This window comes from Zalophus californianus, chromosome 3 (assembly GCF_009762305.2).
Source record: "Zalophus californianus isolate mZalCal1 chromosome 3, mZalCal1.pri.v2, whole genome shotgun sequence".
Taxonomy (NCBI): Eukaryota; Metazoa; Chordata; class Mammalia; order Carnivora; family Otariidae; genus Zalophus; species Zalophus californianus.
Genome location: NC_045597.1, coordinates 93,718,583 through 93,743,346, shown reverse-complemented (window position 1 = coordinate 93,743,346; position 24,764 = coordinate 93,718,583). Strand labels below are relative to the sequence as shown.

The 24,764-nt window shown below is 36.7% G+C and overlaps 2 protein-coding genes across 11 annotated transcripts in view; one reads left to right on the top strand and one right to left on the bottom strand.

The window, feature by feature from the left end:
* Positions 1 to 24,764, top strand: part of EPB41L5 (erythrocyte membrane protein band 4.1 like 5) — a 145,912-nt gene that overhangs the window by 4,242 nt on the left and 116,906 nt on the right. For 8 of the 10 annotated variants that reach the window (XR_003519120.2, XR_003519121.2, XM_027589459.2 and 5 more), the window contains exons 2-3: positions 3,635 to 3,822; positions 16,524 to 16,628. Coding sequence is in view for 8 of the 10 variants with exons in the window: in XM_027589459.2 (XP_027445260.1) it covers positions 3,643 to 3,822; positions 16,524 to 16,628 (285 nt within the window). In the remaining 2 variants the exon portion in view is untranslated. Of the gene's footprint in view, positions 1 to 672; positions 861 to 3,634; positions 3,823 to 16,522; positions 16,629 to 18,749; positions 18,913 to 24,764 lie in introns of those variants that run through there. The other 2 variants (XM_035726665.1, XM_027589460.2) reach the window with 2 other exon arrangements.
* Positions 12,634 to 13,092, bottom strand: LOC113919777 (ubiquitin-conjugating enzyme E2 N-like). Its single transcript, XM_027589463.2, has one exon. It carries the CDS (start codon positions 13,090 to 13,092, stop codon positions 12,634 to 12,636), a length of 459 nt encoding a protein of 152 aa, XP_027445264.1.

The window sequence follows — 24,764 nt, the reverse complement described above, 5'->3', positions numbered from 1 at the left end:
AGTCAGAAGAGTACAACGAACCCCCATGTACCCATCATGCTCCAACGATGGCCACTTATCTGGGCAATTTGTTTAGTTTCTGTCCCCACTTAACTTTAATACCACTATTTTATCTAAAAGAAAAATGGCAGTAATTCCTTGGTTATCATAAACAATCCAGTCAGTGTTCAAATGTGTGCCAAATTTATGTCCTTAGGAAGTTCAAATGACAACTGTCATGGCTTTGCTAGCTTACCTAATTACATAGCAATATGCATACTTGTAAAATGAGGATATGATTCTCAATATATAGCAGTTGAATTTTTTATTACGTTGATATTATTCCAATATTTCAGCTTATATTTTCATCATGTTTATAAATGCATCTAATTTAAATTTTATTATTTTTATCTTTTTTTTCTTTTTTCATCGAGATAGAGAAAACAGGTGAGCAGGGTGAGAGGGAGAGAGACTCCTAAGCAGGCTCCATGCCTAGTGCAGAGCTGATGTGGGTCTCAGTCTCACGATCTCAAGATCATGACCTGAGCTGTAATCAAGAGTCGGAAGCTTAACCAACTGAGCCACCCAGGCACCCCACAAATGCATCTAATTTAAAGTATCAACTGGTTATACAAGACTTCTTATAAATTATATGTGTAACAGCAAATGTGTGACTTCTTTTTTTTTTTTAAGATTTTATCTATTTAGAGAGAGAGAGACAGCATGAGCGGGAGGGGTAGAGGGAGAGAGAATCCCAAGTAGACTCTGCGCTGAGCGCAGAGCAACATGGGACTCACTCTCAGGACCCCAAGATCATGACCTGAGCTGAAACCAATAGTCGGACGCTCGAATGACTGCACCTCCCTAGCGCCCCAACAAAGGTGTGACTTTAAAATTTCCTATATTTTGAAATATTAGACTTATGTGGAAGTTACAGTAGTAGAGTTCCCATATACCTTGGACTTAGCTTCCCCCAATGATAACATCAGACAACTTAAAAAAAAATTTGAATTAGGATCTAATGTAGGTGCATTGTGATTGATGGATATGTATTTTAAGTCTGTTTTAATCTGTAGTTTTCTTTGCATTTCTTTTCCCCCCTTGCAATTTGTCGAGTAAGCTGAAGTAAGTTTTTAAAAAAACAAATTTATCATGTATGTTTTGTACTTGTATTTTCATTCAGACTCTTTTTAGCTATGATCTTTGATGATTTATCTCTAAAATACAAGTTTTACATGAATTGTTCTTTGGTGAGATAGAGAGACCAAGATTTGGAATCAGAAAAATCAGAGTTTGATTTTTTTTTAAATTTTTTTTTTTAATGTCTTCATTATTTACTAAATAATGGACCTGGCCAGTGGTTTCATTTATCGGACCCTTAGTTTACTCATCAAAATTAGACAGTATTTTGGGGAGTTTTTCTGTGAAGCAAGTAAGATTATTTACTTACTATTTTTTGTACTTGATGATGAAATGTTCTGGGTGGCTGGCTATTCAAAAAAGGAATTATGTCTTCAGAAGCTTAAGATAAATGAGACAGACATGTAAATAATTAAAATCTGATTAGTGAAACAGTAAAATATTTTCAAGTTTCAGTGGAAGTGTGATGATGGGAGTGGCTAACTCTTTGGTTATCAGAGAATGTTTCTCAGGGGAGATACAGGTAGAGTTGAGTTAAATAGATAGGGAGTCTCTGACACATGGGCTTTCCACATCTGGTATAACAAGTACCTTTCTTAGGCAGCTGAAACGCGAATGGATAGCAAAGTGCAAAAGGAGCAATGTCTGAAGAGAAACCTGAAGAGAAAGAGACTGCAGCCAGATGTTATGAGTGCCTTGTAAACTTTATGAAAAGGGATCTAAAATTTTATTTTCTTGGGATTTAAGTAGATGAACATACATCTTGTCCTTTGTTCATAATTTTGTCCATATTTTGCTCAATTATGTAGGAATATCCATATGTGTGATATGTGTATGATCTTTAATTTATAGGCACTTATTTTTTAATGTGCTGGTATTTATTTTTAAATTAGTTTTTATTTTAATCAAATTTATAAATGTATCTGGTTGAGTCATCTAATCTGAAGGCTTCTTTTGAAAAATAGCACTCTGCTGAGTTATGTCCTCAAGACAAACACTTTCACATTTTAAGTAACATGCTTTTATTGTCACTTCTTGATATTTGGTTTTAGGAATTATCTGTTGAATTACAACTTGGCAAGATGATGAATTGGCTTTCTGTATCTACCTCTGTTATATACCTCCTCTTATAGTTACTTTATAGTTATGGTTAGATCAATATTTAGTGTTTATAGTATTATGAATATTTAAACTATTAGCTAAGTCATGTATTATACTGTGATTACTTTCCCTTCTCAACTTCCTGTTTTCTCTGGAATTAATCGTCCTTATTTTTCTCATTCTTATTTGCATAAATTAAACATTAGGTTAGCAAGATAGTTTTTATGGTGTTAACCATTTGTGTTTGCTGTATTTTTAAAATTACTAAATTAGACGCCTGGGTGGCTCAGCTGGTTAAGCCCTGCCTTCAGCTTAGGTCATGATCCCAGGGTCCTGGGATTGAGCCCCACACTGGGCTCCCTGCTTAGTGGGGAGCCTGCTTGTCCCTCTCCCTCTGCCTGCCGTTCCTCCTGCTTGTGTGCTCTCTTTCTGTCAAATAAATAAATAAAATCTTAAAAAAAATAAAAAAATAAGATTATTAAACCTATTTTAGTTAATTTGATTAAACTTAACATTCTTAATAAAGATGAGAAGTGGCCTTAAAATAATTTAACATTATAAAGAATTGACTCTATTAAATAGCAATTAAAAATCTTTAAATAATAGAATATTTAATGAAAACATAATATTTGAATTATATTTGTATTTTAGCTGAGATAGGTGATTATTTGTTTATTTATTTTTTAAGATTTTATTTTTAAGTAATCTCCACACCCAGTGTGGAGCTTGAACCTACAACCCTGAGATCGGGAGTCGAGTGCTTCACCCACTGAACGAGCCAGGCGCCCGTTTTTGTATTTTTATTGTGATTGCTCAGAAAAGAAATGGAACGTTTTAGGAGTGTTATGATCATCAAAGGATAAGTTAGTGTATGGATTGTCTCCTGATGTTTGTAGAGATATACGGCAATTGTACATAAAATTCATTGACCCAGAAGGCCTGATAAACTTGGTAAATGTTCGTTGTCTCGTATCAGCTTCTTATAAAATAGACCCAGTAAGTTTAGAAATGCTGTAAGTCATAGCTCTGCATATAAAAGTTTTCAAAAACTGTGAGTTAAAGTAGCTAGTTTTTTTTTTTTTAAGATTTTATTTATTTGACAGAGAGAGAGACGGCCAGAGAAGGAACACAAGCAGGAGGAGTGGGAGAGGGAGGAGAAGCAGGCTCCCCGCTGAGCAGGGAGCTGGACACCAAGTGATCTCAGGACCCTGGGATCATGACCTGAGCCGAAGGCAGACGCTTAACGACTGAGCCACCCAGGCGCCCCTAAAGTAGCTAGTTTTAATTATGTTTTTCAAATTTACTTGCTCCTTTTAATAGTATGTCTGTAATGGCCATAGAATTTTACTAAATAACACCATTTGTCTGCACATTGCGGGGAGTCTGCTAATACCTTTTTCTCTCTTTTTATTAGTGACAAAAATGCTGAGCTTCTTCCGTAGAACACTTGGGCGTCGGTCAATGCGTAAACATGCTGAGAAGGAACGACTCCGAGAAGCTCAGCGAGCTGCCACACACATTCCTGCCGCTGGAGACTCTAAGTCCATCATCACGTGTCGGGTGTCTCTTCTGGATGGTACTGATGTTAGTGTGGACTTGCCGGTATGTAGGTCATGCTGAGCATTTGCAGATTCTATATGAGACCACTTTCTTCATTTGAACTTTCTGCTGGTAACTTCCTGGGGAAATTAGGGTAATATGGGTTAGTGTGGATCAGGCACTGTAACATTGAGGTACATGGATCAAGATACCCAGCACGATAATACTTATCTGGGATTAGTGGAAGTTACCTGAAATATTTAAATGATAGGGTAGTTATTGGCACCGATCATTTGTGAATTTATGTGTGTTCTTTATGATGGCAATACATAGGGTACTCTAGTGGATTTCTCACAATCCTTGTTGAGCAATTATTAAAACAATGAGAATATTTGGGAATAATGATACATGTATACTATAAGATTTTTAATTCTCTATATTTTTCTTTAATTTTCAAAACACTCCTCACTTTTTCTCAAAACATATTTCTTCAACATTTTTAGTGTGCTTGCAGAAATTTTAATGAAATGGAGTAAAAGGACTTCATACTCCTCAGCTCTGTTTATCTCTTTGCTTCCAAAGTAGTTTGCAGAGGAGGTTTTTTATACACTGTAATCTTTATTTCAAGACAGGGTGTTGTGATTTTATTAAAATTTTAGGTGGTTTCTTTTTGTAGTTTTGAATGTAAAATTATAGCTCACGATGTGAAACAGTCTGATACATTTGAAAAGGGTTAACTTATGCCTTTTTGAGGGGCAAGAGGTAGTTATATGGTTTGGGGTGCAGTTGAGTTTCTTTCTGAGCTATTTACTAATACCAAATGTCTTTATTCTGCATTAAAAGATATATGTAATGGGGCGCCTGGGTGGCTCAGTCGGTTAAACCTCTGAGTCTTGGTTTCTGCTCAGGTCATGATCCTCTGGTTTGTGGGATTGAGCTCCGCATCAGGTTCTGCACTCAGCACAGGGGGTCTGCTTGAGATTCTTTCTCCCTCCCTCTCCCTTCCTCTCTGCTTCTTCCCCTGTGCACATTCTCTCTCTCTCTCTCAAATAAATAAATAAATAAAATCTTAAAAAAAAGATTTATGTACTAAGCTATAAAATGTATGATTTGATATGTCATTGGATGTTCATAGTCTTCCCTCCCTACACATTCTTTTTAGTATACACCTATATACCCAAAATGCAATAAAAAAGGTCTTTGTGCAAGGTGGTAGCCTAAATGCTGCTACAGTATACAGTTGAATAAACTCTGAAAGACCTTTAACTTAACCTTTAACTGTGACGTTTAACTCACTGAGTGAGACTGAGGAATTAGATAGTTTATTTAAATGAACAATCTGATTAATTGGATAATTTAGAATGTACTAGATATATACCTTACACATTTTAAAAATAATGGAATGTGATAAAATTAAACATAGGATTTCTTGAAGTGTTTTGAAGTAATCATCATGGGTATGTTTTATTATCTTTTTATGTTAGACTGGACATCTTTAGGGTTTTTGATTCTGGAAGACTTGAAGGCGTTTACATTTTCTTCCTGAAAGGGCTTCTTGGGGTTTGTCAAGCATTCCAATATGTGATACTTCTTTGAGGAGTTTTCATATTCATTTCTTTCTTGATAAGTATCTTAAGGGTTATGTGTACTATTCCATTAAAATATCATTGGATATGTGATAAAAGCTCGAGATTGCTGTGTAAGAGACTGGAAAGAAGTTTCTTATTACCTAATGTTTGAAGTATGCAGTCTCAGGGTTGTGGATGGAGAGGCTAGGAAATACTAGGAAAGTAGACTTGGTAAAGGATCTTTTTAAAGAGGCAGTGTAGTGTGGAGGAGAAACAGCATGAGGTTTTAAAGTAGTGGAACAAATGGCTAGTGACTGGTACAGAATGGTTTCCTATGCTTGGTATGCTCAGTAGGGTGGATGTGATGCTTGATCAAGGCCAGAAGTGCTAGCTGACCTCATATGTAGACAATTGCAGTGAAAAAGCCAAGAGTTTTAAATTTGACTTTTTGTGGAACTAGATCAATTGCCTTTTCAGCTCTGCAGGTGAAATCCTAGAGTTAGGCTCTAATTCTAGATGCTTGCATGAGTTTAAAATGGGCATTGGCCTGCCAGCGAAACTGTTTTACTAACAGACAAAAGTAGACCAGAGGAATATTAATTTCTAAAAAAGTTTTCCCTTTTTTTTTTTTTTTATGATTTAGTTTCTCAACCAGTCTAGTATGATTCCAAAAGAGGATTTAGAATTGATTTTGGAAATTGGATGAAACACATACTCCTTTCCCACTGGGATTAAGGTCACTAGTGATCATAGTGAGCCATTGTGGAACTAAGATGATTGCCCAGGCAATATGTAAGTGATTATCAGTGATTAAATAGATAATTTAGATATATGGACTTAAGATTAAAATATACCAGTAGCAATGGTCATTTTCTTCCTTCTGTCTTCCTCTTAAAACTGGGGGAGGGATATAAGTACCTTCTACTTGCTTGCTCCCCCCCCTTTTAAGGAACAAATTACCATGAGAATGCCTAATGCCTTTCAGTGAATGATAAAAGCATCAGGTTAGAAATTTCTAACTATCTGATTTTTAAATTTTCTCTTTGGAAATGCCACAGAAACTTTAATTTATGAACTTAGTATTGTTTAGTAAATAGTCTTTTAACATTCTGCATCTCCCAAGTTTTAAATTAATAAAAAATGTTTGGTTAATCAATTGATAATAATCTTAATATATCGGGTGCCTGGGTGGCTCACTTGGTTAAGCGACTGCCTTCGGCTCAGGTCATGATCCTGGAGTCCCAGGATCGAGTCCCACATCGGGCTCCCTGCTCATCAGGGAGTCTGCTGCTCCTTCTGACCCTCTCCCCTCTCGTGTTCTCTATCTCTCATTCTCTCTCTCTCAAATAAATAAATAAAATCTTTAGAAGTAAAAAAATAAAAAAAAATTTTCTAGCGTTCATTTGAAATATAGTTGACATACAATATTATATTAGTTTCAGGTGTACAACACAGTGATGGGGCAATTATATATACATTATGAAATGCTCACCATGATAAGTAGTTACCATCTGTCACCATACAAAGTTGTTATAATATTATTGACTATATTCCCTATGCTGTATTTTCATCACTGTGATTTATTTATTTTATAACTGGAAGTTTGTACCTCTTAATCCCCTTCATTTATTTGGCCTATCCCCCCACCTACCTCTCCTCTGGCAGTCATCAGTTTATTCTCTGTATTCATAAATCTCTTTTGTGTGTGTGTGTTTTGTTCATTTGTTTTTTAGATTCTGCGTGTAAGTGAAATCACATGGTATTTGTCTTTGTCTGACTCATTTTACTTAGTTTAATACCTCCTAGATCCATCCATGTTGTTGCAGATGGCGAGATTTCATTCTTTTTTTTTATGGCTGAGTAGTATTCCTTTGTATATATACACCACATCTTTATTGATTCATCTATCTGTGGACACTTAGGTTGCTTCCATATTTTGGCTATTGTAAATAATGCTGCAGTAAACATAAGGGTGCGTTTATCTTTTTGAATTAGCATTTTTGTTTTCTTTGTATAAATGCTCAGCAGTGGAATTACTGGATTGTATGGTATTTCTGTTTTTAATTTTTTGAGGAACTGTCCTGTTTTCCGTAGTGGCTGCACCAGTTTACATTCCTGCCAACAGTGCATGAGGGTTCCCTTTTCTCCACATCCTCCACAGTACTTATTTCTTGTCTTTTTGATACTAGCCATTCTGATTGGTGTGAGGTAATATCTCACTGTGGTTTTGATTAGCATTTCCCTGATGATGAGTGTTGTTGAGCTTCTTTCCATGTGTTTGTTGGCCATCTGTATGTCTTTGGAAAAATGTCTGTTTAGGTCCTCTCCCTGTTTTTTAATTGAATTATTTGTGGGTTTTTTGTTTTGTTTTGTTTTTGGTATTTAGTTGTGTGAATTCTTTATATATTTTGGATATTAACCTCTTACTGGATGTGTCATTTGCAAATATCTTTTCCCATTCAGTAGGTTGCCTTTTCATTTTGTTGATGGTTTCCTTCATTGTGCAGAAGCTTTTCATTTTGATGTAGTTCTAATAGTTTATTTTTGTTTTGTTTCCCTTGCCTGAGGAGACTTATCCAGAAAAATATTGCTAGGGCCAGGGTCCAAGAGATTTCTGCCTGTATTTTCCTCTGGGAGTTTTATGGTTTTAGGTCTTATAGTTAAGTCCCAGTTTCATTCTTTTGCATATAGCTGTCCAGTTTTCCCAACACCATCCATTGAAGAGACTATCTTTTCCCTGGTGTGTATTTTTGCTTCCTTTATTGTAGATTAATTGGCCATATAAGGTTGAATTTATTTCTGGGCTCTATCCTGTTCCATTGATTTATGTGTTTGTTTCTGTGCCAGTACCATACTGTTTTTATTAACATTAGCTTTGTAGTATAGTTTGAAATCTGGAATTGTGAGATCTCTAGCTTTGTTCTTCCTTAAAATTGCTTTGGTTATGATCACTTGATTTATGATAAGGGTCCCAGAGCCATTCAGTGAGGGAAAGAATAGTCTTTTCAACAAGTGGTGCTAGGAGAACTAGATAGCCATATGCAAAAGAATGAAGTGAAGTGGGAACTTTAGCTCATGCCGTATACAAAAATTAACTCAAAATGGATCAAAGACCTAAACATGAGAGCTAAGACTATAAAACTCATAGAATAAAAAATAGGGACAAATCTTCATTACCTTGGATTTGGCACCAGTTTTTTAGATATGACACTGAAAACATGAATAACAAAATAAGAAAAAAATAAGTTGGACTTTTATAAAAATTAAAAACTTTTGTGTCTCAAAGACCATTATCAAGAAAGTGAAAAGGTTCTCACACAGAATGGATTGCAGATTACATATTTGATAAGCATTTGTGTCTAGAATATATAAAGAACTGTTACAACCCAATAATAAAAAGACAAATAACCCAATTTAAAAATGGGCAAAGGATCTGAATATAAGGTATACTTCTGCACGTAAGATATACAAATAGCTGATAAGTACATGAAAAGATGCTTGACATCCTTAGTTATCAGAGAAACGCAAATCAAAACCACAATGAGATACTACATACTAACTAGGAAGATTAAAATAAAAAGTCAGATAATACTAAGTGTTGGTAAGAATGTGGAGAAATCTGAACCTTCTTATACTTTTCAGCAGGAGTATAAAGTTGTGCAGCTGCTTGGGAATATAGCCTGGCAGTTCCTCAAGTGATTAAACATAGTTACCATGTGACCTAGCAATTCTACTTTTAGGTACATATCTAAGGGAATTGAAAACATATGTTTAGACAAAAACTTACAGATAGTCATAACAATGTTATTTTTACTCTCCTAAAGATAGGAAAAAAACCCCAACTATTTGTCAAAAGATGAATGTATAAATAAAATGTGTTATATTCATATAACAGGATATTATTTGGCCATGAAGGAAATGAAGTACTGATGCATGCTACATGGGTGAACTTGTGCTAGGTGAAAGAAGCCAGTGACAAAAGACCCCATATTTATATGATTCCATTCATACGAAAATCCAGAATAAAGAAATCTATAGGAAAAAAAAAAGATCAGTGGTTTAGTGGTTGCTAAGGGCAGTTGGGTAGGGACTTGAGGGGTTGGTAGGAATGGTGGTTGGGGCAATAACTAAAAGATACAAGGCTTCTTTTCGAGGTATGAAGATGTTCCAAAATTGTGATGGTTGTACATATCTGTGAATATACCTTTGAATTTTGTACTTTTAATGGGTGAATGGTACGGTATGTGAATTATATCTCAAAGCTATTTTAAAAAAATGCATGGATGGGTGCCTGGGTGGCTCATTCATTGAGTGTCTGCCTTCGGCTCAGGTCATGATCCCAGGGTCCTGGGATTGAGCCCCGCATCGGGCTCTCTGCTTAGCAGGAGGCCTGCTTCTCCCTCTCCCACCCCCCGCTTGTGTTCCCTCTCTCACTGTCTCTCTATCAAATAAATAAGTAAATAAAATCTTAAAAATAAATAAGGTTTTTTAGTACTCAAGAGACATGATTTAGAGTTTTGTTGATTCGTTTTTTTTTTTTTTTAAGATTTTATTTATTTACTTGAGACAGAATGAGAGAGAGAGCACATGAGAGGGGGGAGGGTGAGAGGGAGAAGCAGACTCTCTGCCGAGCAGGGAGCCGGATGCAGGACTCGATCCAGGGACTCTAGGATCATGACCTGAGCTGAAGGCAGTCGCTTAACCAACTGAGCCACCCAGGCGCCCTGTTGATTCTTTGTAGGAAAAAAAATCCTGGAGACTGTATAGTAGCAAAGGCACAAGACAGTGGGCCTGTAGACTAATAGTGGCACGGAGACTGCAGCAAAAGGAATGTTTAGTACATGTGGAGGGAGAGTTCTAATAAATATTAGAACTGAGTAAGGTACAATTCAGCCCTGGTGGAGGTGGGTGATATTGATTGTGTGGAAGATTGTGAGAGCATAGTCAGCTGTCATTGAGAGAGGAGTAAAAGAATGAAGTGGAAAAAGGAACTTCAGTGGAATGGTGTGTTTGGAAGCCAGATGTAGAGGGTTTAAAGGAATTGTTGGGGATAATCTTATTTTTGGGACTTCGCATAGTCCCTTGTACCTAGTAGGTGCTTAATAAATAGTGTTTAGTTGTTGGGAAAGTGCATGAAGGGAAGTTGGGGGATTGCCATGAGATTTGGTAGTAAAAGGAAGGAAGGAAAGAACAGCAGCTAGAGAATGGCTGGATAGGGAGATCTGAGTTTGTTAAATGAATAAGAAAAATGTTTCTCGGGAATTGGTTTATATACACAGAGATTGTAGGGTGAACATTCTAGAAAAGACTACCATTTTATGCTGGGAAAGATGGAAGGCTGATGAAAAGGTAATATCTTGTTGGTCTTAATCTTCAGAAACCAGGATGTGAAGTGAGGATCGGGTTTGAAAGAGGTGGTAACCTGGAATAATTTGTTAGGAGGAAGGAAAAGAAGAATATAAGCAGCAAGTGATGTTCTAGATGCAGCTGAAAATTGAATTTGTGGTGGGGTAAGGAGGGTGGCTAAAATAGGTAAAGGGGATCAAGATAAACAAGTTAGGGTGATAAAAAGTAGAGCATAGGGAATATAGTCAGTAATACTGGAATAATTTTGTATGGTGACAGATGGTAACGACACTTATTGTGGTGAGCTTTTGTACTTTATATAATCGTTGAATCACTGTTGTACACCTGAAACTAATTTAATATTATATGTCAACTATACTTTAATAAAATTTTTCTTTTAAATGTGCAAAGGGCTTGAATAGATACTTCTCCAAAGAAAATATGCAAATGCTTGGGACGCCTGGGTGGCTCAGTCGGTTAAGCGTCTGCCTTTGACTCAGGTCGTGTTCTCAGGGTCCTGGGATCAAGCCCCATGTTGGGCTCCCTGCTCAGTGGGGAGCCTGCTTCTCCCTCTGCCTGCCACTCCCCCTGCTTGTGCTCACTCTCTTTTTCTCTCTGACAAATAAATAAAATCTTTATTAAAAAAGGGGGGGGCACCTTGGTGGCTTAGATGGTTAAGTGTCTGCCTTTGGCTCAGCTCATGATCTCCGGATCCTCAGATGAAACCCCACGTTGGAGCTTCAAATGAATGAATAAAATCTTAAAAAAAAAAAAAAAAAATCTTAAAAAAAAGAAAAGAAAATATTCAAATGCACAATAGGCACATGAAAGTATGCTCAACATCAGTAGGCATTAGGGAAATGCAAATCAAAATCACATGAGATACCCTTTCACATGCATTAGGATGGTTGTATCAAACAAAACAAAGCAAAACAACACCAGAAAATAACAGATGTTGGGTAGGATGTAGAGAAATTGGAACGTTATGCATTGCTGGTAGGAATGCAAAATGGTGCAGCTACTACGGAAAACAGTTGGGCAGTTTCTCAAAAGTTAAACATAGAATTATCATATTCCACTCTTAAGTATATACCCAAAATAATTGAAAGCAGGGACTCAAACAGATACTTGTATGCCATTGTTTATAACAGTATTCACGGTAGCCAAAAAGTGGAAACAACTCAAATGTTCATCAAGAGATGAACGGATAAACAACATGGTATATACTTACAATGGAATATTGTTCACTTTTATTTTATTTTTATTTTTTTAGAATAACAAAAAATATTTTACTAAAACATAAGATTTACACAAGTTTCCAGACAAGCCATACAAAATAGTCCCAAGCTTTTTTTCTTGAAGGAAGGATTCTACCCTTGACTGCAAAGTCAACAATATTATTAGTGAGGCCTGTGATGTTTGCTTAATGTTCCCATTTTGGTTCAAACAATCAAGCTTGTCCATCTACAGCGTCTAAATAAAGTTAGACTTGGCTAGAGAGCATATTCTGAAGAACTGCTTAGCTGCTTTTAACCAATGCAATTAGATGACCATAAAAAGGGGGAAAGGAGCCCATAAAATTAAAATAAAACAACCTCTCCTCCTCAAAAAAAGTAATAAAAACACCCACACCCTGCAGCTAACTGTGACAACTACCTTCATTCACAGTGCTTTATACTTAAACCAGGATGGGGGAAATGAATAAAAGCAGAGAAGGGCCACTGCTTTTAAACGTTTCACAACAATCCAGTTGGTACTTCTAGCCTCTGCTCATGCTTTACAACAGTGAACCAGGACAAGACATAGATTTGCTAATGTGCATTTAATCACTGAAGGACTGAAGATGTCTGGGCTTTTATTCTGTAATGTTTCTAAGACTGTGTCCATTAAATGCAAACAAAAAAGCGAGAAGTCTTGGCAGAACAGGAGAAGTGATGCACACTTGATGATCAGATCGATTTTAAATATTATTCATGGCATATAGCCTAGTCCATGCTCTAGCTGTTTCTATGGCTTGGGCTTTGTTGGTCTTCCACTGCGCTGCTACATCACTTGCTAATGGATCAGCTGGATTGGGAGCACTTAACAAAGCCTGGATTGATAGCAGAACTGTGCGGATCTGCAGTGCTGGGGACCACTTATCTTTCAAAATATCTAAACATATTCTTCCCAACTTGTCTACATTGGGATGATAAATTTTGGTTATGAAACGTACTTTAGGGGCTGCCATCGGGTATTCTTCTGGTAGGAATAGTTCAAGCTTAAAAGTCCCTCCCTCAAAGGGGGAATCCTGGGGGCCAGCAATGACCACATGAAAATAACGGGCGTTGCTCTCATCTGGTTCTGCTTTAATGCCAGGAACTGGTTCGGCCAGCAAACGCTGGGTTTCCTTGATAATCCTGCGGGGCAGCCTGGCCATCTTGTCAGATCCCGAGTTCGGCCTCTGGTCTCAACTCTGGCTCCACTCACCTCACGCATGGAATATTATTCAGTTTTAAAAAGGAATGAGGGGCGCCTGGGTGGCTCAGTCGTTAAGCATCTGCCTTCAGCTCAGATCATGATCCCAGGGTCCTGGGATCGAGCCCCACATCGGGCTCCCTGCTCAGTGGGGAGCCTGCTTCTCCCTCTCCTACTCTCTCTGCTTGTGTTCCCTCTCTCGCTGTGTTTCTCTCTGTCAAATGGATAAATAAAATCTTTAAAAAAAAATAAAAAGGAATGAAATTTTGGAGCCTGCTGTAACATGGATGAACTTTGAAAACATTATGCTAAGTGAAATAAGCCAGGCACAAAAGGACATAGATTGTATGATTTGTAACATATGTAGACTAGGCAATTTCACAAGCCACAGAAAGTAGGAAAGAGGTTATTAGGGATTGAACGGAGGGAGTGTGAGGAATGGTTGTTTAATGGGTACCGAGTTTCTGATTGGTATGATGAAAAGTTCTGGAAATGAATATGGTGATGGTTGTACACGTTGGGAATATATTTAATGGCATTGAATTCTATATGCTAAAATGACAAATTTCACGTTATGTTAAAAAGGGGAAATGGAAGCTGATGAATGTTAATAAGTGGGGTCAGTGTACCGGAAGTTTCCATGTAGTTGGAGAACCTAGGCATCGAGAGTAATTTTATTAACAAGTTAGAGACAAGGCTGTAATAAGGTGGGGGTATCTAACTGATCTGAGAGGCGACATTCAAGGTAAAATCTCGTTGTGGTATGTAACCCTTAGGGAATTGGAGCTTGGGAGACAGCAGAATTCAAATTCTAGCCTGTCACTTTTTAGCCATGCAATTTTTGTCATATTACTAAAGCTTTCTGAACTTTTTTCCATGTTAAGTATTTGTTAAATGGACAAATAAACCATAATTTTCAGAGTAATTGTATTAAATGAACATATGTTTAAGAAAAAGAAAGTAGAAGTGCCAGCACTTAGGTAGGAATTTTAAAATAGAGGAAAAAATAGAGGAAGAATACTTGAAATAAATTGTTTTCCCAGAATTAAAGGGAGATAAAAGATCGCAGATTTAAAAGCCCAATAGAATAGCAAATACAGTTAAGGAAAAACAAAACAAAACACACCTAGATACATTATATTGAAATTTAAGACTATCAGAGTTAGAGAAGTCTAAAAGCTTACTACCAAGAGAATTAATAACATTTTAAGGACCAGAATTCAAATTGTCATCGTACTTTTCAACAGTAACATAAGCTGCAAGAAAAAGTTAATACATTTGGAATATTGAAGAGAGTATTGAAAGAAAGTAACTTTGAACCTTGAATTTTTGTAAGGAGACAATTGTCATTCAAGTATAAACATGATTAAACTATTCTCAAACATAGAAGACCTTTAAAGATTAGCCATACAAAGTCCCACATGGGGAACATTTCTGTAGGAAGAACTCAGATGAGTGGAGAAACAAATCTAGCAGATGCTATTAGATATATGTAATGTATACATGTAAGAGTGTAAAGAATGCTCAAAATACTAAAATAAAGATTGTTGTCTTAAAAAAAATTAGCCACAACCAGAGAAAAGAAATAAGAGAAAGTATGTTCATAAACATGAGGATTGGATGGAGGGGAGATCATGGGCATGAGGGCGTGATAAAGTTCTTCTCTTGGTAAAGGGATATTTGGTTAGCACTTTTATTTATCAGAAAGAAAGGTGGTAAAAAGTGCAGGAAATGCAAAAATACAAATTGAAATAAAGATGTCCATTAAAAGGCAGAGATTGATGATTCAGTAAAAAAAAAAGTGTGTGTGGTATGTGTATGTGCATATATATATTTTACAAGAAACATCCTAAATCATAATTTAAAATTACATAGGAGGAGGGGCATGGGTAGGATGTGTATGAAAATCGTTGAAAATTGAGATCCCAACAATGCTTTTGCTTAAGTGGGTTGTATCTATTGATAGTTACCTTATTAGAAATTAAAACTGGAAAATTAAACATTTATCTATTGGTTAATTTTAAACCAGCAGTAATCTACCCCTTGGAAGTTATAACATAAGTAACAAACAAGTATTTTTTTAAAAAAGATTTTATTTTATTAGAGTGTGCACGCGCACGCAAGAGCATGGGGCGGGGTGCGGGCAGAGCGAGGGAGAAGCCAACTCCCCGATGAGTGGGGAGCTTGACGCAGGACTGGATCCCAGGACCCTGAGATCATGACCTGAGCCAAAGTCAGACACTTAACCCAGTGAGCCATCCAGGCGCCCTGGTAACATGCAAGTATTTTTTTTTTCTTTTAACATACAAGTATTTGTGAAAAACAACTATTTCACTAAACAAAAAAATAATTTAGTGAGAAGCGTAGCATTGTCTTACGCACTTTTGCCTATCTCTTTAATGTCTGGTCTAAGAGAACATACTTAGGAGAACATACTTAGCAGAACATACTTTTCTGCTTCTGCATTTACTCTGTTGCAATATATTATTTTGATTGAGTTACATGAGGAGAATCCTAGGACCTTGTGGATCTTTTGAAAGTTATCTGGGGGAACCTTTGGGTCCTGAGACCACACTTTGAAAACTGCTTTTTCCAAACAGGTTTCTTTGCTTATTACTGACCCTCCCTCCCCATTTGGTATCTTCTCCATTGATGTCCATATTTTTTCACTGTGCCATATTTCCTCCCACTTTCTATTTTTATTTTTGCTATTTCCTACCTTACATTCTTTTCCATTTTAAGGCTGATCTCCCAAGTTTTCACCGATGATTCTAGTCTCTGTGACTATCTCATCTCTAAAATCTGTTGGCAAGTATATAGTTTCACATGATTCATACTTCAGTGTTCTAAGTTTTCTTGTGTTTTTTCTTTCCAATCACATTATAAAGCTCCTTTGAATTAGAGACTAAAAATTGACAAGCGTTTCCCCGTACAATGTTTAGTACAAGGTGATGTTTGTTGGTTGATTGGAAGTAACACTTTCTGCAAAAGTGCATATAGATCACAAATTCTCTTTTGGCCTTAAGTAGTTTATTGGAAAATTATAGTATCTTACACGTTACCTGATATATGGTAGTATTTTTGGTATTGCAAGTAATGTTTTTTTAAATAAATCTTATAAAGATTTATTTATTTATTAGAGAAAAGTGTGTGCATGAGCCAGGGGAGGGACAGAGAGAATCTCAAGTAGACTCCCTACTGAGCATGGAGTCCAATGTGGGGCTTGATCTCAGGACCCTGAGATCATGACCTGAGCTGAAATCAAGAGTTGGATGCTCAACTGACTGAGCCACCTAGGCACCCCTAGATCTTATATAACTAAAACCATCTTCAGTTCAGCCTTGTTGATCTTGTGAGTCATTTATTGATTAATTTGTTTTCTTACTATTTCAGAAAAAAGCCAAAGGACAAGAGCTCTTTGATCAGATAATGTACCATTTGGACCTTATTGAAAGTGACTATTTTGGACTGAGATTTATGGATTCTGCACAAGTAGCAGTGAGTAGCTGTTTTTTTAGAGTTTCCAATGTGGGGGTAGAAATGGAAAATTTCAGATGACATGCTAAGTGCTGCAAGGCTACATATTCTTACTGCATTCTCTTTTCTGATTTTCTTATTATGGTCTGAAGCTTTGACCCCTTCAAAATAACCTGAATAAATAAAATCTTAAAAAAAAAAAAAAGTAACCTGAAGTGCTTGTTAAAAACATGATTCCTGGTCCTAGCCCGTATTATTAGAGAATGATCTTTGCAGTTGAGGCTAGGAAGTCTTTTTTTTTTTTTTTTTTTTTTTTTTTTTTTAATTTATTTGAGAGAGAGAGAATATGAGAGCACTAGAGGGGAGAGGGTCAGAGGGAGAAGCAGACTCCCTGCTGAGCAGGGAGCCCCATGTGGGACTCAATGCTGGGACTCCAGGATCATGACCTGAGCCAAAGGCAGGCGCTTAACCAACTGAGCCACCCAGGTGCCCCGGAAATTCTGTCTTTTTAATAACCCCTGGGTTGGTAGTTGGGCATACTAAAGTTTGAGAACCACTGTGTAATGGAAAGGGTGCTAAAATGGGAGTTTTGTGGGTTCTTGTGTAAGTGATAGAAGTTACTCATTTGCAAATTAAGGAGAGTAGACTAGGTTATCTTCAAGATCCCTTCCTGATCTTTGATTCTATAAATGTTCTTTGACCATGTGCATTTCAGATGAGAGAAATGTATATGTGATACAGTAGGAAGTTGGAGGTTTTTCAAAGATCTGAGTACTGTACTAGAATTTGACTGGAGGGTGTTTGAGTGAAAGTAGTAGATAAGATTGGAAGGCGGATTATTGGCCAAACCGAATACCAAAAGTATTAAATAATAGACGGGCAATATTTATTCTCTAAGAATTGGGATTAGGGTTTTTTTTTAGCAAGGAGGTTATATTTTGCTTCAGGAAGTATTATATGGAAATATTGTATAGGATTATTTGGAACAGGCAGAGATTGAAGTCAGAAAGTGTCATTGCAAATACTGGGGATAAAAGTAATGTTAAGGCCTGGAATAGGATATTCACAGTAGCAGGGAGGGGGAGGGGGTAGAGAAAAGGCTATCAAGACATTAAGCTCTGTGTTCTGGAAGTCTGTGATGGAGGAGTGTGTATGTTAATGTGTGTGTGTTTAGTGACACACTAATTGTAGTATCTAGGACTCATAGGAACAATATATAAGAATTCTCAAGTTCTTTTTGGAGTGGGGCATTCATTCATTTGGTGTGATTAATAAATTAACTAGAATGCCTCCATAAGATACTATTAAAAACTCACATCTTTTGGAGATGAACTCCTTAGTTGGCTTTATAGAACATCTTGACTAAATTTACAGCTCTTAATAATGCTAGCTGTAGTTTTTTTTTTTCTCTGATTTCCATACCCCTAGTCCCCCTTCCTGAGTTAAAAGAATTTAAGTATGAACATTTAGCAACAGAGTACTGGCTAAATTTTGGCACACCCATACAATGGAATACTCTGCAGCTCATTAAAAATGGTGATTTTTAAAATATACTAATTGACATAGAATAATGTAGAGAAAAGGGTTACAGAACAATATATTTGAGTTTTTCTATTTAAAAAAAAAAGATATATATACACATATATACATAAAAAAATTTGCAAAGCTGTTTCCCATAGTTTCAGAGTTCTCATCTCTGGGTGGAGTTTGTATAGGAGGTATTTCTTTTATTTTTCATTTTAATGTTATTTCTCTCCGATTAGACTAAACCCATTGAGGGCAGGGAATTCGTCTTACTTACTGTGTTGCCCAACATGTAGTAGACACATGAAACATTTATCAAATTAAATTCTTGTGCACTGCTTAGTTTGATATAAAGGCCTGGTTGACTGTTGAGTTTAATATTATTTATCAGTCATCTTTCAAATAATAGAATTACAGTCTTACAGTCAATGAAAAAATAAATGATGTTAGGGATAAATAATTCATAGCTTCCCTTTTTTTGAGGGGTTGTGAAGGAAAAGAGGTAGAAATATGCCAACGTTAAGTTTCAGGTACCTTCTTTCCTTAGGATACGTAAATACAGTAGTCTCTCCTTATCCATGATTTCACTTTCCATGGTTTCACTTTCCATGGTTTCAGTTACCCGTGTTCAACCCCAGTCTGGAAGCAGATGATCTTCCTTCTGACATGTTGTCAGAAGGTCATTGGTAGCCTAACGCTACATCACGATGCCTACACCATTCCTCTCACTTCATCTCATCATGTAGGTGTTTTATCATCTCATAGCATCACAAAAAGAAGGGTGAGTACGGTTCAATAAGATACTGTCAGAGACCACATTCACAAAATTTTGTTATGGTATATTGTTAAAATTGTTCTAGTTTATTGTTATTAATATTTTACTGTGCCTAATTTATACATTAAACTTTATTATAAGTATGTATAGAAAAAAATACAGTATATATTGGGTTTGGTACTATCTGTGGTTTCAGGCATCCACTAGGGGTCTTGGAATGTATCTCCCACAGATAAGGGGGGGACTATTGTAATTGCGGAAAGAAATAGACATGTAGACATTGCTAAGTTGTATTATTTGCTCTTTGTTAATATCAGTAATTACTGAATTACTAGATCCATTAATATTTTTTCCCTCATTTGATACACATATAGTACTTTTTTCTGGTCATAACGAGTTTTTAGTAAAGCCAATATTAGAACTCTTTTTTTTTTCTTTAAAGTTTTATTTATTTAAGTAATCCTACAGCCCACATGGGGCTTGAACTCATGACCCCGAGATCAAGAACACAATCACATGCTCCTCTGACTGAGCCAGCCAGGCGCCCTAGAACTTTTCTTTTTTTAAAGATTTTATTTATTCATTTGAGAGAGAATGAGCAGGGAGAGTGGCAGAGGGAGAGGGAGAAGCATACTCCCCATTGAGCAGGGACCCTGACGCGGGGCTCGATTCCAGGACACTGCGATCATGACCTGAGCCAAAGGCAGACACCCAACCTACTGAGCCACCCAGGTGCCCCACCTTAGAACTTTTAATACCTGTTCTTTTTAGTTGTAGTTTATCTTTCCCAAGCCAAGAAATCTAGGCATTAAGATTAAATTTTAGTAAGATTTACTTTCTGTTTTTGCTGTCACCGAAATACCTTATGTGAGTTGAACTGGAAGAACAATAGCTGGTAGATGAAAGCTATTCAAAAAATGACCTCTAGATAAAATTTTAGATATTCTTAAAGTGCTGACTCACATAATTCTACAATTTTATGACATCAGTAGCATAGAAAAGACTCTCAGGTATTTGTCATGTGGCCAAATTTAACCCCAGAATGAAACAAAATTGATACTTTGCAAACAGTTCAGTTTATTGGTGAAGATAGTGAACTTGATCAAGTGAAGTGTTTGGCCAGGATCATCTGTGTAAAGTAAGTTAGTCCTATGATTTTCATGTCTTTTTGTCATATTTAGTGTGTAGACATTAGTGTAGAATCCAAAGAATGTTGAGGCAGGGTAAAAAAGTGACCAAAACCAGATCAAGACACTACATAAAAAGAGAACTGCAGGGCAATATTTCTGATGAACAAGAGATGCAAAAATCCTCAACAAAGTATTAGCAAACCAAATCCAACGTCATTCACCACAATCACTTGGAATTTATTCCTGGGATGCAAAGGTGGTTCAATATTGGTATATCAATCAACGTGATACATATCAGTAAGAAAAAGGGTAAAAACCATTTGATCGTTTCAGTAGATGCAGAAAAAGCATCTGACAAAATACAACATCCATTCATGATAAAAACCTTCAACAAAGTAGGGTTAGAGGGAACACATCTCAAAATAATAAAGGCCATATATGAAAAACTCACAACTAACATTATACTCAGTGTTGACAAACTGAGAGCTTTTCTCCAAAATCAGGAACAAGACAAAGATGTTCACTCTCACTGCTGTTATTCAACATAGTACTGGAAGTCCTAGCAATCAGGTAAGAAAAAGGAATAAAAGGCATCCAAATTTTTTTTTTTTTTTTTAAGATTTTATTTATTTGAGTTAGAGCGAAAGAGAAAGCACAAGCACGGGGCAGAGGGAGAGGGAGAAATAGACTCCCCGCTGAGCAGGGAGCCCTATGCGGGGCTCAGTCCCATGACTTTGAGATCATGACCCAAGCTGAAGGCAGATTCTTAACCAACTGAGCCACCCAGTCACCCAAAGGCATCCAAATTGGTAAGGAAGAAGTAAAACTTTAACTATTTGCAGATGACAGGGTATTATGTATAGAAAGCCTTAAAGACTCCACCAAAAAACTGTTAGTGCATTTCTCTACACTAATAATGAAGCAGCAACAGGAGAAATTAAGAAAGCAGTTTCATTTACAATTGCACCAATACCTAGGAATAAACTTAACCAAGGGGGTGAAAGACCTGTACACTATAAAACATAAAACTATAAAACATTGATGAAAGAAATTGAAGACAACACAAAGAAATGGAAAGACATTCCATGCTCATGGATTGGAAGAACAAATATTGTTAAAGTGTCCATACTACACAAAGTAATCAGATTTAATGCAATCTCTATCAAAATATCAACAGCATTTTTTACAGAACTAGAACAAATAATCCTAAAATTTGTATGGAACCACAGAAGACCCCAAATAGCTAAAACACTCTTGAAAAAGAAAGACAAAGTTAAAGGTATCACAATTCCAGATTTCAAGTTACACTACAAAGCTATAGTAAACAACACAGCATGGCACTGGCACAAAAACAAACACAAAGATCAATGGAACAGGATAAAAAGCCCAGAAACAAGCCCACAGTTATATGGTCTTTGACAAAAGAGGCAAGAATATGTGATGGGGAAAAGACAGTCTCTTCAACAAATGGTTTTGGGAAAATTGGACAGCTGCATGCAAAAGAACGAAACTGGGTCACTTCCTTAAATCATACACAAAACTAAACTCAAAATGGATTAAAGACCTAAATATGAGACCTGAAACCATAAAAATCCTAGAAGAGAGCCCAAGTAATTTTTCTGACATCAGCCATAACAGCATTTTTCTAGATATGTCTCCAGAAGCAGGGGAAAAAAGCAAAAATAAACTATTGGGACTACATGAAAATAAAAAGCTTCTGCATTGTGAAGGAAATAAATAACTAAAATGCAACCTACTGAATGGAAGAATATATTTGCAAATGACATATCTGATAAAAGGATAGTATCCAAAATATATAAAGAACTTATACAGCTCAAAACTTAAAAAACAAATTATCCAATTAAAAAATGGGCAGAAGACATGAACAGACATTTCTGCAAAGAAGACATCCAGATGACCAACAGACACATGAAAAGATGCTCACCATCACTTACCATCAGGGAAATGCAAATCAGACCTACAATGAGATATCACCTCACACCTGTCAGAATGGCTAAAATAAAAACCAAAAAACATGTGTTGCTGAGGGTGTGGAGAAAAAGGAACACTTCCGCACTGTTAGTGGGAATGCAAACTGTTGCAGCCATTGTGGAAAACAGTTTAAGGTTCCTCAAAAAAATAAAAATGAAACTACCTTATGATCCAGGAATTACGCTACTGGGTATTTACCCAAAGAGTACAGAAACACTAATTCAGAGGTTATATGCACCTCTATGTTTATTGCATAGTCAAATTATAGAAGCAGCCCAAATGTCCAGTGACAGATGAATGGTTAAAGAGGTGGTATGGGGCGCCTGGGTGGCTCAGTTGGTTAAGCAACTGCCTTCGGCTCAGGTTATGATCCTGGAGTCCCGGGATCGAGTCCCACATCGGGCTCCCTGCTCAGTGGGGAGTCTACTTCTCCCTCTACCCTTCCGCCCTGCTCGTGATCTCTCTCTTTCTCTCTTTCAAATAAATAAATAAGTAAAATCTTTAAAAATATAGAGAACAAACTGATGGTTACCAGAGGGGAGGTGGGTGGGCAAAATAGGTGCTAGGGATTAAAGAGTACACTTACCACAATAAGCACTAAATAATGTACAGAATTGTTGAATCACTATATATCACCTGAAACTAATATAACACTGTATGTTAATTATACTGTAATTAAAATAAAAACCTTAAAAAATCAAGGAATTACATGTTACATTTCAATCTTGAATATATCATATGTGTGCCTATATATGTAAAGTTAGTATGTTAAAGTTTAGTTTATTGGTCATTTCAGATAAGTCCAAAATAGGTATGACTGGAATTATGCATTTACTTTTCTTCCTATGAATACATAAAATCTGAGTTTGCTCTTGTTTACTTTTGCTTATACCGGCTCATTTTATGTTGACATACACATTGAATTTTGTAGTTGAAATGTCATCTTTACAGAAAAGTTGCAAGAACAGCGTAAATAACTATCTTTGTGGAACCATTTGAGAAAGTTGCAGATGTCTCATCACCCCTGAATTCTTTTTTTTTTTTTAAGATTTATTCATTTATTTGACACAGAGAGAGAGAGAGAGAGAGCACACACACACAAGTAGGCAGAGCAGCAGAGGGAGAAGCGGCTCCCTGCTGAGCAGAGAGCCCGATGTGGGGCTTGATCCCATGACCCTGGGATCATGCCCTGAGCTGAAAGCAGCCGCCTAACCTACTAAGCCACCCAGGCGCCCCCACCCCCGAATTCTTTAGTGTATGTTTCCTACAAGAATATTCTGTATAGCTCAGTACAACCATCAAAACCAGGAAGTTGACGTTGTGACATTACTACCATCTAATCCTCAGACTCCATTCATATTTTGCCAGTTGTCTGTACAGTGTCCTTTATAGCCAAAGGTCTAGTTCAGAATCATGTTTTACATTCAGTTGTCAGATTTCTTCAGTTGCCTTCATCTTGGAATACTGTGGTTCCTCATTCTTTCCTTGACTTTTACACTTTTGAAGATACAGGTCAGTAATTTTTATAGGCTGCCCCTCAGTTTGGGTTTGTTTGATGTTTGGTCATGAAGTAGGTTAATCTTAGACACTTTGGCAGGAAGGTAAGTGAAGTGATGCTGTGTTTTCTTATTCTATCAAGTGACATTTAATTTCATTTTGTCCCATTACCAGTGATACTAACTTTTTACTTTGAATCTTTTTTTTTTTTTTAAGAGACAGGATGGGGAGGGGCAGGAGGGGTGGGGGAGAGAATGGGAGAGAATATGTTAAGGAGGCTCCACGCCCAGTGCGGAGCCCAACGCGCGGGACTTGATCTCACAACCCTGAGATCATGACCTGAACCGAAATCAAGAGTTGGACGCTTAACCAACAGAGCCACCCAAGTATCTTGATACTAACTTTGATACCTTGATTAAGGTAGTATCTACCAGACCTCTCCATTATATTCTTTTTCTCTTTGTAATTAAGTTTTTCTTTCTTCTTTCTTTTCTTTCTTTTCTTTCTTTCTTTTCTTTCTTTTCTTTCTTTTCTTTCTTTCTTTCTTGTGGGCAGTTACTTTGAGATTTCCTTATCAGATTTTCTGGTTTATTATGAACCAGTGGATTCCTGTCTTACCCAATGTGTTATAATTTGTTACTGTTATTTCTTTTGATGCTCAAAGTTTCCCAGGTTTGGCCAGTGGGAGCTGCTTCAGGATGGCTTCTGTGTTCTTTTAACATGCATTCATCATTCTTTGGGTATTACCTTACTTTCTGGGTCAAGATTATGTTCCATGTTCATATTGTATTTCCCTGTTCCAGCCCTAGAATTAGCCAGTTTTCCAGTTAGTTTTGTGTTCAGATTTAGGGAATATATGTTCACATTTATTTCTGTCTATGTAAATTGACACATTGAATTCATACCCATAACTCCCAATTCCAGTCCAATGCCACAGGGCTTACTGTAGTATTTTCCTCTCCCATATTTATAGTTCTCTTCTACAGAAACCAGGCTTTGTCTGTCATTAGTATGTTTACTTGAGTGATCACTCACTTTGGATGGAATCAGTCTCTAACCTCTCCCTGCGCAGATTCTGGCATTGCCCAGACTACCTTCTTACTTCTGGACTGAATTATTTGGGAAGAGAAAGCTTCTTATATTCCAATTACCTTATAAATACAGAAGAGTATGTAAAGCACTTATTTGGAAATAGTATTGAAGAGTTATCTCCCTAGAAGTATGGTTTAGGGTAGGAGG